Source organism: Heterocephalus glaber, unplaced genomic scaffold (genome assembly GCF_053883595.1).
Source record: "Heterocephalus glaber isolate CG9 unplaced genomic scaffold, H.glaber_assembly_v1.0 deba00001673, whole genome shotgun sequence".
NCBI classification, from domain to species: Eukaryota; Metazoa; Chordata; class Mammalia; order Rodentia; family Bathyergidae; genus Heterocephalus; species Heterocephalus glaber.
This window is the reverse complement of record NW_028258410.1, coordinates 20,837,744-20,859,734: the sequence shown is the minus strand read 5'-3', so window position 1 is coordinate 20,859,734 and position 21,991 is coordinate 20,837,744. Positions and strand designations below refer to the sequence as shown.

Genomic DNA, 21,991 nt, shown 5'->3' with positions numbered 1-21,991 from the left:
ACCCATGACAGGCAGGATGGATGGAAGGAAGGATGGAGCTGGAGTCAGCACCACGTAACATTTCAGTCACCCAAGGTCTGCACACATGGCAGTGCCCCCATAAGATTGTATCACCTAGTAGCCAGTGACGACAAAATCATCTGTCTTAGTTACTTTTCTCATTGTTAAGACAAAATACCCAACACCCAAAGTTAAAGAAGGAAAGGTTTATTTTGCTCACAGTTTGTAGAGGGTTCAGTCCAAATCAGCTGGCTCCAAGGTAGGTGGCATGGCAGAGGGGCATCACAGAGGAGAAAGGGTTCATGGTGGGCAGAAGGCAGCAAAAGCATCCAAGCAGCAAGCAACAAGCAACAAATGACAATTACAGCTCACTTTTTGTCCCTGATATTTTTATCCAGGCTACCCACTCTTAGGGCAGGTAGCACTCACACCCACGATGGGGCATCCTTAATTCTACCCAGAACTATTTAGTAATCACAAACCCTTAATCCCAGCAACACACTCTAGCTCCAGCCACCTCTGTAAAAGCCCCTCCTATGACCACATGAGGCTTTGGGGGACATGTAGATACAAGCTATAACATCATCTAACAATATACTTCTGAAAATATATCTCTGCCATTAGGTGACATGTGACTGTGTATCTGGAATCATAGATGGCCATCTGGACCAATGGATGAATGGATGGTGAAATAGTGGGTGGTAATGGATGATGGGTCAGGTGATTGGATGGTTGAGCGGATGGAAAGTGGGTGAGCAGTGATTGGAGGCTGGATGGGTAAATGGTTAAGTAATGTTGGGATTACCACCTGGATGGTTGGATAGATCAGGGTGCATAAATGAACAGTTGGATGGCTGGGTGGATGACCAAATGGCTGTGTGGTGAGAGGAGTGAGTAGATAGTTGTCTGAATGTGTGAATGGTTGGCAATTTGGATATACGGGTGAGTGAACAGATGATTGGGCACCTGGATGAGTAAATGGAGGGAATGGCTGATGGTTTAAAAGTGTTGGGTAGCAATGATACGGTGGTTGGGTACGTGGATGTGAAGGTGCATTCATAGTTAGGTGGACAGTTAGCAAAGTGGCAAGGAGGGGTGAGAGCCAGATGGACAGCTAGGTGGAGGTGTCTAATGTTGCCTTAAGCATCCAGCTCCGATTCACAATGATCTACCAGGCAGGCTTCTCAGAAGGTGGGTGCAGGCTTCCACTGGAGTCCTTGGCTTCTGGTTGGAGTAGGACAGAGACTGGAGCAGAGTCACCCTGGGCTCAGCAACATGAAGACTCCAGGATCCCCTCATCTCCCCTTTGTCATCCATCCCTGCCTGCCACCACCAAAGCTCACTATCAAGGAAAAATCTGTTTCGAGTCAAAGAGTAAATTACTCATGAAAGGATCTTGTCTTTTATAGGCTTTCATTAGAAATGGTAATCAAATTTTTAACATCACACAGGAAGAGGTTTTAGGTGAAACAGATGACCTTACCTTAACCCTGAAATGAAATTAACTTGATCCCCCGCTGCTTTTCCATTATAATGACTCATCAAAGGCCAATTCTGACAGACACAAACAGTTCATGGTCTCTAAGGAAAACATTTTAGCTTGAATTTTGGATAACTCAGAGCTGCTGAGGAGCAAGGATGGTGTCTCTCTCATCTCTATGCACTCTGCTCATCATAGAGCCTGCACTTGATGAAGGTCAGATGAATGGATGGAGGATGAAGGTGCATGGATGGATGGAGGGATGGATGGATGAAGGGATGGATGGGTGAATGGTGAATGAATAGGTGATGGATGGATGGATGGATGGTGAGTGAATGGCTGTTGAGTGGATGGAGAGGTGGATGGGTGGATGGATGACTGAGAGTCCATGCTCCCAACCTGTCTACATTCACTGTTTCCCTAGAAGTGTCTTGCTGCTCTGCAGACTCTCGTAGAAGTAAAGCAAGTAAACCATTCTGGACTTGCCTACAAAAGTCCTTGTCTTTCAGGAGTCCAAGCATGATTCCAGAACTCCCTGAGCCATGGAGAAAGACAGAGACCTCACAGAAGTCACCAGGTCAGCTGCTGGAACTGAAGCAGGAATTTGCATAGCCAAGTGACTTAAAATACAGAGAGCTATGAATGGGATAGCAAATGACAGAAACATAACTGAAGTGGCTTAAATAAACAAACCAGAAAAGTTTAGGAACAAAGTTTAGGAATGTGTGAGTTCAGACATCCGCCTCCCAAGGCAGAATTCAAGACATGTTTCTAAAGTTCAGTCTCGTTATGTCCATCACTAAATTCTGTTTCCTCTCCTTTTGCTTCATTGTCACAAGTCACATACTAGAGTGGCAACTTGGAGGAAGTAACCTAGCAAAGATTTTCATTGGTAGAGCATTGCTTCATTCTTAAATGGATAACTGGCTAGGAAATATAATCAGGTTAAATTTATTATATGAGTTAATAACAATGCCTGCCTTGCAAGTGCAAGGTCCTAAGTTTGATCCCTGGTACCAAAAAATAAATAAATAAATATCCTTATGGTTTAAATATTTTGAGTTGTTTCTTACAGAATTACTTGCAGCCCAAAGCATCCAACTAGTATAGCACATAATAATGTTATTTGCAGTTTTATCATATTACATGGTCTCTGACTTCTCAGAAAATCAGTCACTTGGGTTGCCAACACCTGGGGCAGGGCATTGTTTATCAGCCCCTCAGGGAAAAGGGGGCAGATCTTCGGGCCTCAGTTTCCCATTGGCTAGGAAGGACCAGTTGAAAGGGACCTGAGAACACCTTCCTGAGAAAGATCTCAGTGCAGGTCCAGGGAAGCACTCTGGCCCATGCAGGGTCCAGGACTTGTCCAGAGAGTAAAACCCAAAGAATTTTCTTGCTGGTTGAGATTTTAGCTCTTAGGATACAAGGCTCAGCCCTGTGTCCTCAAAGCCAGAGGCTGCTCTCCTTGCCAGTGTGTAGAAACTTCAGACAGTGCCTGGTATCAGAAATATGGGGGTGAGGCAGTGTAGCCCACCTGAAATAGGGGGCGCTGTGGACTGGCTGATCACAGTAAGGAGGTGACACGTCAGCTCAGACCCGGAAGGTGAGAAAGCCATAGAAAGGCACCAGGCAAAGTTGCATCTTTCCCTGGGAAAGGCACCGGAAGTACAGAGGTATCCAGGGAAAGGCACCGAAAGTACAGAGGTTTCCGGTGGGGCAAAGGAAAGAGAGGAAGAGTGATTCAAGGCCAAGGGCAGGGTCACAGGTGACACACGGGGTCCACGCACAGGTCCCGGCCTAGTTGGACCTCGTGATCTTGCATCTTGGATTTTACTCCAAGTCCAGTGAACCTGACTTCACCCCAACTCCAGTCCTGGGAGAGTTTCAACGGGAGAGGGGTGTGGTCTGATTTACAGCTCAAGATCACCCTGGCTGCCACCAAGGGAATGGCTGGGGGGAGCACGGAAGCCCATGTGGGTCCTGGGAACCCTTCATGAATTTAAAGTTTTGTTCATTTTATTCTACAGTCGACATAAAATTTATCGCACAAATCTCAAATCTCAAGCATACACCGTGAGGCATTTTTACATGGGATTCCACTGGGGTAATGACACCACCCAGATCACGGCAGAAAACCCTCTCGGCTCCCAAGGCCCCTCCCTCGTGCCCCGCCCCCTATATCCATGACCCTAGACTGCGCTGTCACCAAGATCATTCCACTGGGCCAGATCCAGAACTTCATCTGCAAGCGCTCGTGCAGGTACCCTTTGGTGCCTGGCTTTCTTCGCTCTGCGAGTTTCTGAGGCGCATCATGCCGTTGCATGAGCCCATATTTCACTCTGGTAAAGGAGAAACCAAGTTAAAAGCCCTGGCCAGTTCATTTCCCAAGCAAGCGCAGCTCCAGCGGTGCTGTGCTCACCCCTAACCACCAGAGGGCAGTACGACCCTGCAGCGCGCCCGAGCCGCCGGCAGAGGCCGCCAGTGGGACCAGGCCACCAGCAATAAACCAAGACTTCCGTTGAAGACGACGAGTCCAGCCCTGAGTTAATGGTAAGGTCACCTACCACAGTGACCGGGTCTCAGCTGACTCGTGTCTGCGCGGTAGGCACAGGGACGCTGATGGGCCAGAGAGGCTGGTCCCTGCACTCTGCCTGACTTTAAACATGGCCCACTTCAACTTGGGGAAATGTGGGGGTTTTATTTCTATATCCATAAGTTCACTGAAGAATGGTGATAATAGGCTGTGCTCAAACACTGATTTTAAAATTGAGCCAGGCCTTGTGGCACATCCTGTAATCCCAGCACTTGGGAGGCTAAGGCAGAAAGATTGCCATGAGTTCGATGGCAGCATGGACTACATAGTGAGTTCAAGGCCAGCCTGAACTATATAGAGAGACGTTGTCTCAAAAACCAAAAATAAATAAATTGGCATCAAGTATGTGGCCAAAAATGAGCATCTTGGTGAAGTCTGACTGAAGACCCGGTCTCCGGGATGGCAGAGACCCAGCACTGCGGGCCTCCGGACGCCCCCTTGCGGCTGAGTGCGGAGCCGCGGCCGGGTCCTCACCTCACCTCTCTGGAGCACCTGCTGTGCCCTGGACCCTGCGCGCTGTCGCGGGTGCGCAGCCGAGGGGAGCCCGCGGAAGCTCCGCACCTGTTTCCAGTCGTCACGTGTGACTTAGCGCAGCGACCTCTGACAGGGGCAGCCACTTTGCTTCCTGTCCCCTTCAAAGGCCCACACAGCCCCTCTCCTGGGCAGCCAGCCTTGACTCCGAGGCACTGGAGGACGAGGACCCCGGGCCACATGGCTCCAGCGCCATGCAGCAGGTGCAGTGGAGACCAGGGCGTCCCCAACACATCTGCTCCAACTGGTCGGGTGAATTCTGCTCCTACAAATGGGCAGAGGCCTGGGACAGGCCCGCAGTGTGTGCTGTCATTGTTTTGTCTGTTGGGACTGGTGGTTGAAGCCAGGGCCTTGACAGGGCGCTCCATCCCCACCTCTTAGGTCCTGATAGGTCACTAAATTGCCCAGGGCGGGCTCAAATTTTCGATCCTCCTGCTCAGCCTCCCAGACTGCTGGGATTACATGTGTGTGCCATCACGCCTAACACAAGGCTGTGTTTGGATAACTTTCCACCCTGTGAGTTTGCACCAGAAGAAGCCTGAATCTCACCTTCCCCACCTCCCTTGCATTAGAATGTAGGCATGTGACCTAGGCTCAACCCACCAGATACACCTAGAAGCTACCCAGGCTCAGCCAATCAGATACACCTAGGTGGTACTTAGGCTCTGATGCCCACACGTCCCAGGCCCTCTATAGAGGGCTGATTCATTATTGGGGGGGGAGCATCGATTTACTAGGTTTTTTTACAGTCTTCTCAGGTGCTTCTAATTTTCACCCAGCGTTAAGAGACGTTTCCACTCAGAGGCTGTCCCTAAACATGGCACCTGCCCACCCCCTCATCCTGCATCAAGCCTGCCTAGGGTGCTATTACGTGGGGAGAAGGCACGATCGATGGGGACAGAATGCACTTGGTCTGTCCACTGCTGTGTCCCCAGTGCCTGGCTCAGTAAACCGCGTTCTCGCTTCTCCGAAGGCTGCAGTTCTCAGTGTGGCCACCAGGTGGCGAGCGTCGGCTTGCTTTACGGTCCTGTCCCAGGCCTGATCACTGCCAAGGAGCAAGGCCCATTGGCAGCTTCCTCCAGGTTCACCAGCCCGCATCGCGTCCTCCCTTTTCCTCATTCATAGATTCAAGGTCGTTGGGGATCTGAAAAACCCCGACTCAGACGAAAGTCACAAGGTGCCACGGTCCTGCCTGGAACCTCCAAGCCACCCTGTCACGCGTTGGTCCCTGGGGGCGGCGGCTGTGAGCGCGACCCCACGGATACCCCACTGAGCCAGCCGCTCTCGCGCACCGCAGGCCTGTGGGCCACCGCCGGCGACGTGCGTGCGTATCGAGTACTACACCACGCGACACGGAGGAGGCACTCGGGAGCCCGGCGCGGGGAGGGAGGGATAAACGATATCGCGGCCCTTCCGAATCTTCAAATTTGAGTCAAGGGCCTGTACTGATCAAAGAACTAGTCAAACTAGAAATGGTAAAACTAGGTCACATTTTTAAAGCAACTGTCTCCCCACCTACGAGTCAGCAGATCCCCTCCCCCCTCCCCTCCCCCTCCTCGGCTTTGGCTCTGTGGGAGGCTGAGTGGCCTCGGGCTGACATCCGAGTGTGACCTTCACCCCTGGGACACACCGGGGAGCAGCGGGCAGCGGCTCCCTCCACAGCTCGCGTCCGGCGGGGCTACACGCACACGCACCGCACACGCCGCATGCGCACGGACACACGACGCACAGGCACAAGACTTCGCTCGGGGAGGTGAGCAGCGCCGCGGGGCTGAGACAGCGTGATGGGCAGCGCGGCGGCCACCTCAGAGTGACCGCTGGGCGGCAGCGTGAGGATGCGGTGCCACCGCCAAGGAGGCTGAGACCAGTGCAGGGCTCCGCAGTGCGTCACCTGTCACACCCGGTAGGAGGAAGCTGGCATTCTCCTCCCATGTAAGGCACGGACAGGCGACGCCCCACCTGCTAGGAGCAGTCTAGTTAGCATCTTCGCACGCCCGGTGGCCTTGGGCGCGACCCCTCCGTGACCGTTTCTACAGCTGCGCAGGACCCGGCCCTCGCGCCATCCTCCGCCTCGCACAGACAAAGGGGAAGCTTCCGGGCGGCCACGCAAGCCACAGACCGCCGACTTCAGCAGGGCTTGGCTTGCAGTCAAGCCACACAGGCTCCTCGCGGTCCCGGAGCAGGTCAAGTTCACGGGTACCCAGGACCTCTGCGCTGCCTGGAACATTCTGAAACATTCACTTCCCTGCAGTTTTCTCCCAGCAAGCTCTTCCTTCGGGCTTGGCTCAAATATCCCCTCCCAGGAGAGGGCTCTGCAACTGTGGCTGTGGCCTTCACCTTAGCCTGCTCTAACCATCTGCCTTTTGTCCCTTGACAGCACTGCTCAGCAAATACCCAGCCGCCCAAATCCAACCTATTCCCTGCTTCTTAAGGCCCAAGAGCTGCTACGAACAATGTTTTGATTTCTAGAAGCCTGGAAAGAGCCCAAAAGGTCCAAAGGGGTAGAGGAAGTGGGAGAGGAAGGGGAAAGGACAGAAGGGAAAGGAAAATTATGAGAAAAGGAAAAAATGGAAATGAAGTCTATGTAAATAAGGAAGGGTGGAGGCGGGGAAGGGAGCACAGGAAATGGAGAAAAAATTAGAACCACCATACATCATGTACAGGTACAAGCACCCAATGATAAATGTAAACGCACTGTATACCTAAAATGTACCAATAAAAGAATTTAAGCAAAAAAAAAAAAAAAAGATAACTACATGGGTAAATATGAAAATAAATTGAATATAAGTAAATTGAAAATAAATTGATTTATTAACTTGTTTAAAAAATATTTTGCAATACAAATTAACAGGACATTTTGCAGAGCTGGGCACAGCGCTGCATGCCTGTAATCCCAGTGCTCTGGGAGGCTGAGGCAGGAGAATCTCAAATTCGATCCCAGCCTGGGCAACTTAGCAAGATCCTACCTTAAAATAAGTGGTCGGGGATGTAGCTCTGTATGAAGGTCCTGGGTTCAACCCCCAGTACTGCAAGCAAGACATAACAAAAACAAAGTAAAACGGGTGGGGACTGGCTGAAATTCAAATTTCAGTGTCTGTAAAACGTTACTGGGCCTCAGCCATACCTCTATTGTCCTCTGAATGGCTGCTTTCATGTCACAGGGCAAAGGGGAGCAGTACAGAGATGGACCTGGCCCCTGCCTATGTGGAAGCCACTCCCTTAGCATCACCTTGGCTAAGGTCAGGGAAGACCCCATGAAGTCACCTCAGCATGGTCAGCACCATGACAGTCCCTGACAATGTGTATCTGGTGGTCATTATTTTTATTTCTTGACTCAGGGTCTCGCTATGTAGCCCAGCCTGGCCTTGAACTCAGGACGATCCTCCTGCCTCATCCTCCCAAGTGCTGGGATTACAGGTGTATGCCACGACACCCAGCCCTGCTGGTCATTCTAGTGACCTGATACCTTTCGGGGCACACTGAGCCTTGATCTTTGGCAGGAAGGTGTTGGTGGGGCACATCTTTACTGGAAACTACTGGCCAGAGAAAGAGGTCACTGCTTGTCCAGTGGAATTCTCACCTTTCAAGCCTGCTCCATTCTCCCAGGCCCAAAGCCGTGGACAGGGTGCCCCTGGAGGTGCCCAGTTCCTGCTATCCAGGGCCTCCCTGTGGCCCATCCCCACCATTCCCTGCTTCCCTGGGGCTCCCGGAACCACCTGCAGGGGCCACTGTCTCTAAGGCACCACATCTGCAGGCCTCTCCTCCTCTTGGTTGTATGAACCTAAGACACAGCCACCCAACCACTTGGAAAACTGCAAATTCGAGGACGACCAAGCCATTTTGCCAAAACAGTTTAATTAAAAAAAAAAGTGAAGAACCTGAAAAAACTGGGAGGGGAGGAGGGGAGAACCCAAAAGACCATACTGTGTGAGTCCACTGGCTCAGTCACAAAGAAACACCATCATCAAAAAAGATATTTAAGTTTAATACAAATTTTATACAAAGAAAATGTGAAAAAATACTTCCATATGCTAAAAGCAATTATGCTTCACAAATAAGGCCAGCTAGGCTATTTTTTTCTTTTTTGACAACTGCAATTCACAAATGTTCTTTCTCCTGTTTTCTTCTAATATGTCTTATTTCTTCTCTAATATGGGTAACTAGCTGGAAACTGTACAGTTCGCATCCTCTTATCAACAATGAAGAGAAAGTAAATGAGACTAAAATGTACAACAAAATGTACTGGAATGATATCGTACAATTAATTTTCTCATATACATACATCATCTTTTGCTTTGATCAATGCCTTTTGTTTTACACAACATATAAAATGATACTACAGCATACGTAGTGTAACAGACAGCATGACGCTCTCACTTTCTCTCATACTGCCTCTGCTTCATGCTTACATAAAAACGTAGAACTGCATCCTGGAAATAATACCTACATGCTCCATCCCAGACGCACGTGACCCTGCGTGTATCCTGCCTCGGCCTTCCTGCTTCCGAGGAGAAAGCTTATCAAGGGTGTGTGAGCGTGTTTAAAGGAATCATAAAGCAAACAAAAAAAGACTTTTCTTTGTTGCCCAGTTTATGACCCTAACACTTCCTACTTCCTTCCATTCTGCAATCTAGCTGAGCCGGGCTTGTTTCTGTGTAGCTTCGGTAAACAAGGTTGTTGTTTTCCCTTTTAGGAGTCCTCATTTAAATCACACAAAAGAAACGTGCATCAGTCTGGTCTAGAGAGGCTCGTTTTGCAACATAATAACAGAGCATTGGGAGGGGCCAATGGCTGTGCCCACGACACCCCGGTCTGTGCCCAGACTCCTGCTGGGGGACACCAGCTCGGCTGCCCTGCTGATCCCAGGCCCAGGACCCGGAGGTGACACGGATCCCTTGGCCCAGCCCCGACCACTCTGGACCACTGGGCATCCCTCTTCCCAACATCAAAACATTCTTTTTTGTTGTTGGGATCTTTTTTAAACTTTTCTTTTTTTTATAAGTTAAAGTCCATACAAATATAAAAAGGGTAGGTACTCTAGGTTCAATGGCATCCACAATTGTACAATATTTACACCTAAAGCTTAGGGCTCAAGCCGCCGAACAGTCTCAGCGAGGCCGATGCCGGGTGTCGTGTAGTGTAGGCTGCCCTCGCACCGGGTGCACAGGCCGGGTCTGAATTCCAAATTCTCCAGTCTCCAGGGGCTGTTCCGTCTTTGCCATTTCCTCTCCTCCCGGCGTCCAGGCTGCTGTCCCGTGGGGTGGGCAGTCGGGGCACCGCGCGCCCCTAGTCCCAGAAGGGGTCCAGCCGAGACTCTTTGGAGAGGAGGCTCTTGGCACTGGTGCCAGTGTTGTGCTCGGAGCGGGCCGACCCGCGCTTCTCCTCGCTGCTGCTCCAGGAACTGGATTTGCTGCTCCGGGAATGGTCTGGGGAGGAAGCCCAACAGGTTCAGCACACCTGCCCGCCCTGGGCAGTTATCACCGCAGGGCCTCCACAGCCGGGAAGCCATCCTCCCGCCCCACTCACACAGCACCGAAGGTTAAACGAGAGCCACCCTGAGATCCCTGAACCTGCGGGTCTCCGCAGTACAGAGTGCAACAGCTCGTGTTTTAGGATCTAACAAGAACTGGCTGGAAAATCAGTAGGGCATCATGCTCGGAGTACAGATTAGTGAAAGAGGTGCTCTGCTGCCGAGGGAGGCATTTCCTGTGCTGTCGCTGGACCTGGGCACCCTCAGGATGTCACTGAACAACACCCAGCACCCCATGCACTTCTGCTTCTGACCCTGGCCACTGGAGAAAGGCAGCAAAATCTGGCATGCAGTCTACTTACATTAATGAAGTTCCTCTCTTAACTTAAAGGCGAACTTGAAAACCAGACTCATGACCAAGCCCCAGCCGCCCACCCAAGGGAGAGGATCACAGAAGAGAAGGAGGGTCGACCAGATGGCTGAGTCCACTAGACGCACAGAACCAAGGGCCCCTGGATGCAAACCAGGTAAGAGCTAGGATGGCTTCGAGGACACTGTACAGAGCTAGGGGTGGCTGAGTAGGAAGCAAGGAAGGCAAAGGGATACCCCGCCAAGGTGTCCTGAAGAGCACCAGCTATGGCACCAGGTCTGGGGGCTCCACGGGAAGGGGGCAGGGGACAGCCCTGCAGCCGGCCATGAAGATCCCACCATGTCTGAGATCGCTTACCAAGTACAGGCAGACTTTTAAAAATTTTTTCTCAAGGTGGAACATGTGATTAAAAGAAGCTGAGTGTCAAGCTTATAGATGGAATCGGAGTTGGGGAGGAAGGAACCCTACCGTGACCTTACGGGGACTGCACTGATTGCTGCCTGGCCAGAGGCGTTTGTGGGAAGGCAAGGAGTGCAGAAGCAGAAAGATCTCCAAACAGGGGCCCCCCTCTTGGGAGAGAACTTGAATCACCTGCCTCGATGGCCAAAGGGGACAGTTTAAGGGAGACAGATGGGGATGGGGCCGAGTCTTGATCCTCAATCCACCTCTTTCTCAGTGCTCTCCCCTACACTCATGCTGCTTCTACTTCTGGGAACTCTGGGGGTGATGACCCTGGGCATCCCCGTAGCACGAGGAAACCCCGCTGGGTGGCATGAGGCCAAGTCAAGTCCTGCGAGGCCACTAGGAGACGCAGGGACAGGGGGCTGCTGAGGGATCTGCAGGACCCGACTCCCCTCAGGGCCAGGACCCAGGGTCCCCTCAAGAAAACAAACCATCTGCTCTCTCACGTCCAGAAGCAGTGGGCATGAGAGGTGGGGCTAAGCAGGAACACGGCAAAGCAAAGACCCAGCGCTGCAGAGGACAGGAGAGGACGCCCACAGAGAAACACACACACACACAGACGAGGCTTCTCCCGGCAGCTCCGCCAGCCAGGCTCATACTTACACTTCTGGGCGGGGTAGTTGGGGTGCGGCTGGTGGTCTGTGGTGGTTGGGGCATAGGCAGGTTGCTTGTCACACCTTTTGCTAACTGAAGAGATAGCACAGGAGCCTCAGAGTCCGTCAGAGAGCTGCAAGTCCGTACAACCCCACGGGCTCACTATCCTGCTCATCAATAGGCCACTATCACTAGACCAGCTGGCTCCTTCATGAGTCACCTGCTCCAACTCCACACACTCAGGGGACACTACAGCTTTTTAAAACGCGTATCAAACCGCAAACATGATTACTGGACACAGCACAGCATTACAGGCAGGGAGGGAGTGAGGTGCTAGATGACATGCAGCAGCCAGCACTTGGTAAACCAAAGCCTCGGGACTTGCAATTCTCAGAAGCCAATCAGCTTCTCGCTCTGCCAAAAAGCCCGGTCCAAGCAGGGAGACAGAGGCAGGTGTCAGGACCCCACTAGGGTTGGAGGCACCACACAAGTAATCCGAGGATGGTGGACAGGAGTCTGCAGCCTGGGGGAGGACAGAACTGAGAGGCTGGATGAGGTGAACCAATGAGGGGGGAAGGAAGGGGTTCAAGGGGCTACATCCTCAGCTACAGCAGTGGGAACCCCAAAATCACACCTGAAATCGAAGATCCAAAAACACCGTGAGCTGAAAGGAGTCTCCATAAAAACCACTGGTGTGGTGATTTTGGAAGGGGGAAAAAAACCGAAAATAAGATAAAAAGAGGAAGAAAAAAATCTCAAGAAAGCACAGGCTGTCCAGGTGTGAAGTGGGCAAGCACACACACACGGGGTGAGAGGCACAGTCAGTTACGATGACGCAAGCAAGGAGCGCCAGACTCAGGGGCGACACGATGCGAAGGCGTCACTGCAGCCCCAGAGAATGCACAGCAGAGCAGGAGGGAGGAGGCCTCGAGGGCCGCCAAGGGGCTGAGTGGGGGCTGCCCTGGGCCACTGTCACCCAGTGCACAGGAAACAGCAACCTCCGGAGTGGGGGAAGAAGAGCAGTCACAAGTGACTTCAACTCTCAGCTTTTCAGGCTCAGTAAGCACTAAAGCCAAAGTCAAGAAAGAGAGGTCCAAGGAGAAACAGTACTGACAATGCGGAGGGAAGGACCGGAAGCGGCAGGGGGCCTGGGCCCGGACAGAGGTTTTCCTTTCTGGGTTATTCTCTGGCCTTAGTGGCAATGCTGCTTTGGCTGAAATCTCACATAAACGCTAGCAGGAGGGCTGGGGCTTTAGCTCAGTGGTTTCACCACCTGCTGTGCAAGCAAAAGGATCCGAGTTCGATCCCTGGCACCCCCCCAAAAAGAAAAAAAAAGAAAGTAAAAGCTCGCAGGAGAAGCCGCACCCACCCAAGGAGGGCGTGCCCAGGCCCTCCTAGCGGCTCTTTCCAAGGGGGCTCCCTGGGCCCTGCCCTGACACCAGACGCAGACAAGCAGCTAAGGAAGCCCACGTGGCTGCCGCCTGCCTTCCTCCCTGACGTTCACAAGCGCCACCCCTGAGGAGCCAGTGGCAGCAGAAGCTGACTGTGTGTGCAGTGGGGAGGAGCGAGAGTCTTTCTGCGGTGACATGACCTTCCTCACTAATGGCTTGGTGAGAGAGCAGGAAGAAGCTAGAAGATTGCGTTTCCCAGCAGGGCTGAGGCCCTCCCAGTGCTCTTCCCTCTGATTAAACACAGGGGTGCCACCGCAGCACTGAGACTGAAAGTGAGTGTGTGTGTGCGTGCGTGCGCGCGTGTGTGTTCTGACTCTGGGGAGTGAACCCAGGGCTTTCAAACTGAACTACATCCCAGCCCTTCTTATTCTGAGACAGGCTCTTCCTGCTTGGACCTCCCAGAGTGTTGGGATAACAGGTATGTGCCAGCATGCCTGGCTGTTTGAGGGTTATGTCTGGGTTTGGGGGTTTTTTTTTCGGTACCAGTGATCGAACTTGGGACCTTGCGCTTGTGAGGCAGGCGGTGGAACCACTGAGCTAAATCCCCGGCCCATGTTTCTGGTTCTCTGTAGGGATAGAACTGAGGGCCTTGTGCACACTAGACAAGCACCCTACAATTGAGCCCTGTGGACACGCCCCTGCCCAGCCTCTCTGCAGGTCCAAAGGTGGGGAGGTCTCTTTCAGTGTAGTACTAGATCCACTTCAACCTTTACCTCAAACCTGGGAAGAGACCCTTTCTTACATGGAAATCCCAGGATCCTCAGCAACCCTCTTCTGTTCTGAGACAGGGTTTCAATGTAGTTCAGGCTGGACTTGAACTCACTATGTAGCCCACACTGTCCTTGAACTCAGGGATGCTCCTGCCTCAGCCTCCCCAGTGCTGAGTTACAGGCATGCACCACCATGCCTGGCATCCTGCTCTTCTCAAAAGAGAAGGCCTTAAAAACATTTAGACTTTAATGAGTCCTTGTCTAGCGATAGCTTGAGGGTACAACAGGACTGTGCTGAGTGTTAGCATATGGCAGAGTACTGAAACAGAAACCCTTGGGCCACAGAGTTAGCTCAGTGGTTCCGGCACCTGCCTCGAAAGCAAAAGGTCCCGAGTTCAATCCCTGGTAGCAAAAGAAAAGAAGCCCAATGGCTGAGCTGAGGTGTGTGTGAGGAGGCACAGTGGAGGCAGGATGGAAAGCCAGGAGAGACAACTAAGGGGCTGAGGAAGCCGAGGACAGGTTGCAGGTTGTGCCCTCATTGTGGGAGCCATTAGCTATTTACAGTAAGCAGAATGAAATGTTCAGTTCCAATCCTTAGTCACATGAGCAACCACTGGAGGGCTCAGCGGCCACATGTGGCCAATGCAGGCCTAAGACCACGGTCCTCACTGTAGAACACTCCTGTGGGGACGGGGTGTGAGGAAGGAAGCTGGAGGCAGGAGATATTCAAATGTCCAGGGAAGGAGGCTGCTCCGAATGAGGACTTACGAGGCTGCCATGAAGGCCAGGGAAGCAACAGCTGCCAGGTGTGGGAGGGTGGGCATGGCAGGGAGGGCTGGGCAGAGCTGGCCTCGCAGGCTCACGGGGGTGACATCACAACTGTGACAGCACGCGCCTGTGCTCTCCAGTGACTCCAACGAAGCCCCAGGTGCCAGCGCAGGTGAGTGACAGTGCAAAGCCAGGCTCTGCCCCTAGACATGGAGAGGGAACCAGGGTGGGAGCCGGGCCGTCCGTGAGGCCGCACCGGAAGCTCCGCCCTCAGAGGGAGCAGGGGTAGAGGAGAACAGGAAGAGCTGGGTCAACGGAGCTGGATGCAAAAACCAGAGCCCCATCGGCAGCCCAGATGTCCCAGAGATCACTGCCCCAGGAACTGAGCCATACAAATGTGCCATTATGCAGCTGCTTCTGACTGGAAACGAAAGCAAGGAGCCCCCTGAATCTCCTCGGCTCTGGTGGTGTCCAAAGATCTGCACTGAAGTCCTGGCCCCCACGGTCACTCCCTGAGCTACCCAGGTTCCAAGTCCACTCCACTGGGCCTCAGTTCCTCCGCATCATGGAGACAGTAACTTTGCTCACGCAGGTCGAGTGTCAGCGTGACTACTGTGCCTGTGGCTGCCTGCTGTTCAGGAAGACCCAGTGAGCGCGCTTCTGTCTGCCTTGGAAACTCTCTGCTCCCCCTAAGACACCTGGGGTCAGCCAACTAGGGCCCCTGGACCAGTCAAACCCACACCCACTCCTGCACACCGAGATCAACTGTCACAGCGCCATACATTTGCTCCCTTATTATTGATGCCTGCTTTCCTGCTATCCAGAGCTGCGCATCAGGTCAGACACCATGTACCCTGCAATGCTCAATCACTACCTGGCCCTTTATAAAAACTGTGTACCAGCCCCAGATCTAGGTAATACCTCACTCACCTCAGAGGTGGAACGGGAGGCCTCTCCCAACCATCCTGCGTACAGTCCTCTTCCCAGGAGCCCCGCGTACGTGGCTATGAATACCCCGAATGCATGTCACTAAAACTACCTCACTGCTCCAAAACCCAGTGTCTGAAACAGTGTTTCCCAACTCCGACCTCTCTTGTGCCACTTTCACAACTTTCATGTGTCCACGATCCTCCTCTGTATTTCTTAGTTCATGTTTTTTAACTTAGATTTTAAGAGATTTTGGGCCGAGGATTTAGCTCAGTGGTTCTGTCGCCTGCCTCACAAGCACAAGGACCTGAGTTCGATCCCCAGTACCAAAAAAAAAGAAAAAAAGAGACATTTTTATCATCACCACCAAAAGGCAGAAAATCAATCAGACTTGCCATAAACACAAGGCAACTCTTCAAATTAACTTAATGAAAAGCGAAATGTAGCACCACATTTTGGGGGACACCAGGCTGCTAGAATCCAAAGTCTGTTGGTGATGAAAGAGACTTCAAAATGATCCGAGATGCCAGTGATACCTTAGTGTCACACTGGGCTGGGGCCTCAGGGACTGAAGAAGAAATGAGATGAGTAGCTTTTTCTTTCATTTTTCCCAGAACTGAGGATTGAACCCAGCAGCCCTCTAGCACAGCACTGTACCCTAGCCCTTTTCATTCTTGGAGACAAGGTCTCACAAAGGTGCCCAGGCTGGGCCTGAATTTGCAATCTTCCTGCTTCAATCTCCCAAGGAACTGGGATGAGATGCAGTGCCACACACAGGGGAATCTGCTTCTCACTAAATACTGTACTTGGGCCGGGGATTTAGCTCAGTGGTTCTGCCGCCTGTCTTGCAAGCACAAGGTCCCGAGTTCGATCCCCAGTACCAAAAAACAAAACAAAACAAACACTGTATATTCAATGCCAAGTTCATATCCTCCCTAGAGTCAGCACCTGCCACTCCCTATATCTCTCCCATCCAAGTCCCATGCACCCTTCAAAGTCTTGCTCCCTTGGGAAACCATCCCTAGCCATCCTAACAACGGACCATGCTTCTTCCTCTACACAGTCAGCTTTGCAAAAGTGAAATTAAATTTTTGATTTTCAGCTTAATGAGAATCAAACATCAGGCAAAAGGGTCCCAGAGCTGAGGTGACAAGCCAGAATCCCAAGAAAATTGTCCTCAACAAAGAAGGTATATTTCTGAAATCTTCTACAATGACTAGAACTGGCTTAAGAGGATGTAGGAAAAGGACTTCCTGGGCTAGGAAAGAAAGACTGCTCCAACCCCACAGAAGAGTCCAGAAGGCTCAGAAAATTCCCTCAACCTGCCCAGGTATTCCCCAGAGGAAAGGTCTGTCCACAAGAACAGCCCCGCCACACTGTCTTCACCTCTCCAAGGCTCAGGTGCCCTCATGCACCGAACACACTGGGACCTCAAGAGTTTTACACAGGACCATTTACTTCATCACTCCCCGAGAGGAGAATTTTAGGTCCAAATGAAGTTTTATATGGATTCTCCAAAAAGCAAAGCAAACATGGGCAAGTCTGACCAGTGTGGACAGATGCTGGAAACTGCCTTGCCAGACACACCCTCACCCCACAGGCCCACCCAAGGCCCCCCAAGGATCCTGAACAGCTTGGAAACCACTGCCATAAAGCCTTGTTCTCCCTGACAAAATGGCTCCGCACCTGCCCCACTGTAAAGCACCATCCGCCCACCAGGGGGCAACATACCAGAGCCTTGGTTGGAGCCTAAGAGAATGGAGGAGGGCGTCTCTCTGGAGCCAGAAAGGTCGAGGGTCTAGAAATACAAAACAAAGAAGGACTCAGGACACTGGGGCCAACGGAGCCCTAGGGAAACCCAGTGGGTCATGACAGTGTTCACTGCTCCCTCCAAGGTATGTGTATCTCAGTTCCTGTACCTGGTGTGGTCAGGTGACAGCTGGGTCAGGTCCACACACCTCTGCCGTGGCCTCTCAGGCTCAACACCAGAACACAGCACTGCGGTGGCCCCTTGCTCAACCCTACAGTCTCAGCTTGTAGAACACTGTTTCCTAAACCACCCATGACCCTCACCTCCTCCAGGTGTTTGCTATATCGAAAAAGTATATTACTTTAAAATTCTATCAATTCCCTTTTTTGCACCTTAGCCTCCTACTAAGGAGGAACAGTACCAGTGAAACTCCAGTGTTTTTACTGATGGCCTAATGATTTCACTTTTCCTAATATACACTGAATACGCAATGACTAAAACAGGTAAAATCTGATTAGTGTGCCCCATAAAATAGTCTTCGCATAAAACTGATGTCACACATAGTGCATGCTGGAAAATAAACAGGTGCCACCTTCATGGTCAAATATGGCAGCAAGGCCAGGGATTTAGCTCAGTGGTTTCGCCGCCTGCTGTGCAAGCACAAGGACCCGAGTTTGATCCCCGGTACCAAATATGGCAGCAATGAGCCACATGTGGCTGTTTATACCTAAATTAACTAAAATTGAATAAAACTTAAAAACCAGACCCTTGGTCACATTAGCCACATTTTGAGTCCTCAACAGCTGCAAGCGGTGCCCCCTTTGCTGGGTAGAACAGACACAGGGAGCGAGGCAAGGAGTGCTTGGTGAGACTGCTTCATCCCTGCAGTCCTGCTGCCCCGGAAAGCAAGGGACCACTGGGTAGAAAGACATGAGGAACGGTCCCAGGCACAAAGAGTGGGTGTCACCACACAAGACACAGGGCAGTCCTCACCGAGCCACTGTCCTTGCTTTTCTCAGCTGACGTCTCCTTCTCTTTGGAGGCGCTGGCCGTGTCTGCAGGGGCTGACTGGGCACTGGCAGAGCTCCCCTGAGAGGGCTTGTTTAGGGTTTCCGTGTTCACCTCGGCATCCACTTCCTGCTGAGGGGCGGTAGCTGGGGACAAAGGGGAAAGAAAGAAGCCACATGGAAGCCAAATGTGATGGTTCCGGGCCTCACCCCACGCGCCCCACGCCCCAGTGGCTCAGTACCTATGTGACCCAAACGAGCTCTGTGAAGCAGGTAGCTGCAACCCCACCCCACCCCACCCCACCCCACCCAGACCACACTGGCCAGACCCCCAGATGTCTCCAGAAACTGAGTTCCAAATTCCATGTGAAAAAAAAAATTTTTAACCACTTAGCAACTCAAGTTTTAAATCATTCTGGAGAGGAAGCACATTCTCAGAGCAAACGATATCCATCCATGCCAGCCGGCCTGTGGCTACCCAGGGAGACTCGCCCTCCATTTCAGTCCCCAGGCTTAGATCTGTCTCCACCTTGTGGATGTGTTTTTGTCTGAGGAAGGGCAGAGAAACCGTGAGAAAAACACCATGTCAGAGGGAGGGCACGGAGCTTCTGGAGGTGGCAGGAACTTGGAGGAACACAAATGTGGGTGTTTGAGAGGAATTTATGGAGCACAGACGGTGCAGCACAAAGAAAGGAAAGCTGAGGGACAGCTTGAATATATTTCGATGAGAGCACAAGGCTCCAGACACCGAGGAACTTAGGGAAGACTGCACTGAAGTAGACATAAAATAAAGCCCCCCGGTGTTATAATAAAGTTTTATTGGCACAGAGCTCTTCCATCCACTTTTGTGCCTGAGGTTGCTTTCTGGCTATTGCAGTGAAGTTTAGTGGCTGTGAGAGAGACCATGTGGTCCACAAAGCCTCAAATATTCCCTGTGGCCCCTTACGGAAGAAGCTTGGCAGTCCCTCCACTGCATGTTCTCAAATGTAATCGCTCACACAGCACTTTCACAGATTTGCCACCTTGTGTTATTTGTAAATACTTTTAATAAATTCTTTTAAGTGGAGACTTAAAAAGTGGACTTTTAAGTGGAGACACTTGTTTTCTTTTTGGCCGTGCTGGGGATTGAAACCAGGGCCTGCAAAGGCCAGACAAGCACTAGACCTAGAAGCTGGCCCACTGCAGGTTCAGGGAGGCGCCCTCCTTACCTGACTGGGTGCAGGACTTCATGTGCTCAGGCCAGTGGGCCTGCTGGCAGGGGTAGTCGCAGTAGCTGGTGTTCCAGCAGCAGTAGAAGATGGCCTCCTTCTTGCAGTTGGCACACCACTGCTTCTTCTTGGTCTCATCCACCGCCTGCTGCTTCTCCAGCTCCAGCTGCTTCTTCACCTCAGCGATGAGCCGGTCCCGCTCCTGCTCCAGGCTCTGCCGCATCTCAGCCATGGTCAACTCTGGCAGCGGAGGAGGGGACACGCTGCATCACCAACCCCGGTCCCATGGCAAGGGCATCAGATCCCCAGATTCTGGGCCACCCATTGCACACCCCAACTCGAAATGCTCCCCACCAGCTGTGGGTGCTGGGCGGGGATACCTGATGGGGCTGACTGTGATCAGATCCGGGGGTGCCCAGCATGAAGAGAAGATGAGCCCCACAGTGAGCGTCAAGCCCGAAGTCCACTATGGGAATTTTATCATCAGTGTAAGGCTTTTCTCCATCAAGCAACACTTACATGACATCTAGTGTTTGCAGGCACAGTATAAACACTAACTCATGTCATCTTTGTAATAATCCTGCGGAGTAAGGGCTATCATCCTAACCCTTTACGGATGAGAAAACCGAGGTACCCAGCTAATAAGAGCTTTCTTGTAGGTGAACCTGGGGCACTGGATCCAATCTATAGCTAAGACACTGTGGCTGATCATTATGCTAACAGGGTAACTATTAAGCTGCTCAGTTTACTGAGATTTTTCAATAATTTTACTTCAAATAGTTAAGTCTATTTGCAATTCATTTGCAGGTGGCCTCAAGGTAAAATAAAAATAAATGGTCCCTCAAATCTTTAAATACTCTCCTGAACTTAAGAATTCACACAGACCATAGCTGGGCTTGTCCCTCTGCTGATAGCACATGAGGTGCTGAAGCCACTGCTGCTACTTTGGGAAGAAAAGCCTTTCCTAATGTCTATAAGGAATAATAGGACCAACAAGCTACCTTTCTCCACATTGTAAGGTACACAGGTCACATCAGAGTATTTGTAAAAACACTAACATTTAATAGGCACGATGGCACACACGTGTAGTCCCAACACTCAAGAGGCTGAGGCAGGAGAAGTACTGGGAGTTTGAGGCCAACACAGGCTACATAGTGAGTTCAAGACTAAGCCTGAACTCCACAGCAAGTCCTTGTCTCAAAATCACCAAAAAAACCCCAACATTCACTGATGAACAGGAGAAGTCCCAGACTTGAATGGCTGTGTGACTTGGAACAGCTTCCTTAATACATCTGTGCCTCATTTTCTTCACTGGAAAACTAGGATAAGTACAGAACTTTTTACCATGAGAGTTTAGGGCCAGGGATTTAGCTCAGTGGTTCCGCCGCCTGCCTCGCAGGCAGAAGGACCCGAGTTCAATCCCCGATACCAAAAAAAAAAAAAAAAACAAAAAGAGTATATCTTGAGAGTTTCTGTAAAAAAATAAAATAGCAAATTCCTGTCACAGTTGGAGGTCAGGAAGAGCTACTATTCTCATTAATTTATTGTTGATGTTGGCACAGACGCACCTCCACTTGTAACGGGGTTACATCCTGATAAACCCATCATCATAAACTGACAAGGAATGGATACTCCTGACTTAGCGCACACTCTGGCTCAGCAACACAGCATTCTGCAGAGTCCCAGCTCCTCCCCTCAGGATGCCGGCTGACTGGGAGCTGCAGTTCGCTGCCCAGCATCATAGTGGAGATCAGACTACACACCACCAGCCCAGGAAAAGATGGAAATGCAAAACCAGACGTGTGGCTCCTACTCAATGTGCACTGGTTTGGGCCCATGAGAAACTCAAAGAATTTGAAGTTGAGCCATAATAAATCAGGAATCGAAGAAAGCAGGTGTCCCCAACACTCCATTTACACCTGGCCCCAGGGTCCTGTGTTCCCATGGGCCACACAACTCATTCACCTAGTTTTCCCTCCAGAGAGGCCAGAGGGTCACACCCCAGCCCCACTCAGCCCAGACTCGGCCCGGGCCTCACCCAGGTTGTGTTTCATCTCAGACAGCTCCTGCTGGTGCAGCCACTGCAGCTTCTCGATCTCAATCCTCAGCCTGCGGATCTGCAACGAGGAGAGCAGAGTCTCAACGGGCCAGCAGCGGCCACACACAAGGGGCCCCCTGGTGGCTGACTCAGGGTGCAGGCGGCTGGCTCAGTGCTGACATCTCCCAGCTTCAATCCAGAGAGGGAGTGCCAGGGTGAACCCAAATTCACAAGAATACTAGTTCACAAACCAACAGAAGCTGGCCTCCTTTCCAAGAAACATGGCATCAGAAAAAGCCATATAAAGTGAAGATAAGGACCACATTTTCATGTAAATAAAACATCAAAAAATTGATTATAATTTTGGACTTAAAAAAACCTGAAACTACAGGTAGCTGTAACCTATCACCTAACAGAATCTAGGTGGGTCCATACGCTTTCACCGGCAACATCAAAGCCTAACATCTGAAAACCAAAGCATTCCTTCAGAAAAGGACAAACTTAGGGCCAAAGTGGTTAAGAGAGAAAAAAGTAAACCTGAGCTGAAGTGATGGAGCTATTTCTGTGTTTAATTGTAACCGTGGTTCTCAAGTAGGGCAATTTGTCACCCATGACAATGACCATGTGTGGAG

General features: G+C 51.3%; 1 protein-coding gene across 23 annotated transcripts in view; it reads right to left on the bottom strand.

Moving 5' to 3' along the window:
* Positions 1-8,568: 8,568 nt before the first annotated feature.
* Positions 8,569-21,991, bottom strand: part of Zmynd8 (zinc finger MYND-type containing 8) — a 193,394-nt gene continuing 179,971 nt past the window's right edge. For 18 of the 23 annotated variants that reach the window (XM_021238976.2, XM_087197772.1, XM_021238975.2 and 15 more), the window contains 6 exons: positions 21,360-21,438; positions 19,322-19,561; positions 18,100-18,260; positions 17,088-17,154; positions 11,510-11,593; positions 8,569-10,030 (listed from right to left, as the gene is read on the bottom strand). In XM_021238976.2, coding sequence (XP_021094635.1) covers positions 9,891-10,030; positions 11,510-11,593; positions 17,088-17,154; positions 18,100-18,260; positions 19,322-19,561; positions 21,360-21,438 — 771 coding nt within the window. In that variant the 3' untranslated portion in view covers positions 8,569-9,890. Of the gene's footprint in view, positions 10,031-11,509; positions 11,594-17,087; positions 17,155-18,099; positions 18,261-18,439; positions 18,662-19,321; positions 19,562-21,359; positions 21,439-21,991 lie in introns of those variants that run through there. The other 5 variants (XM_021238979.2, XM_004858100.4, XM_021238981.2 and 2 more) reach the window with 2 other exon arrangements.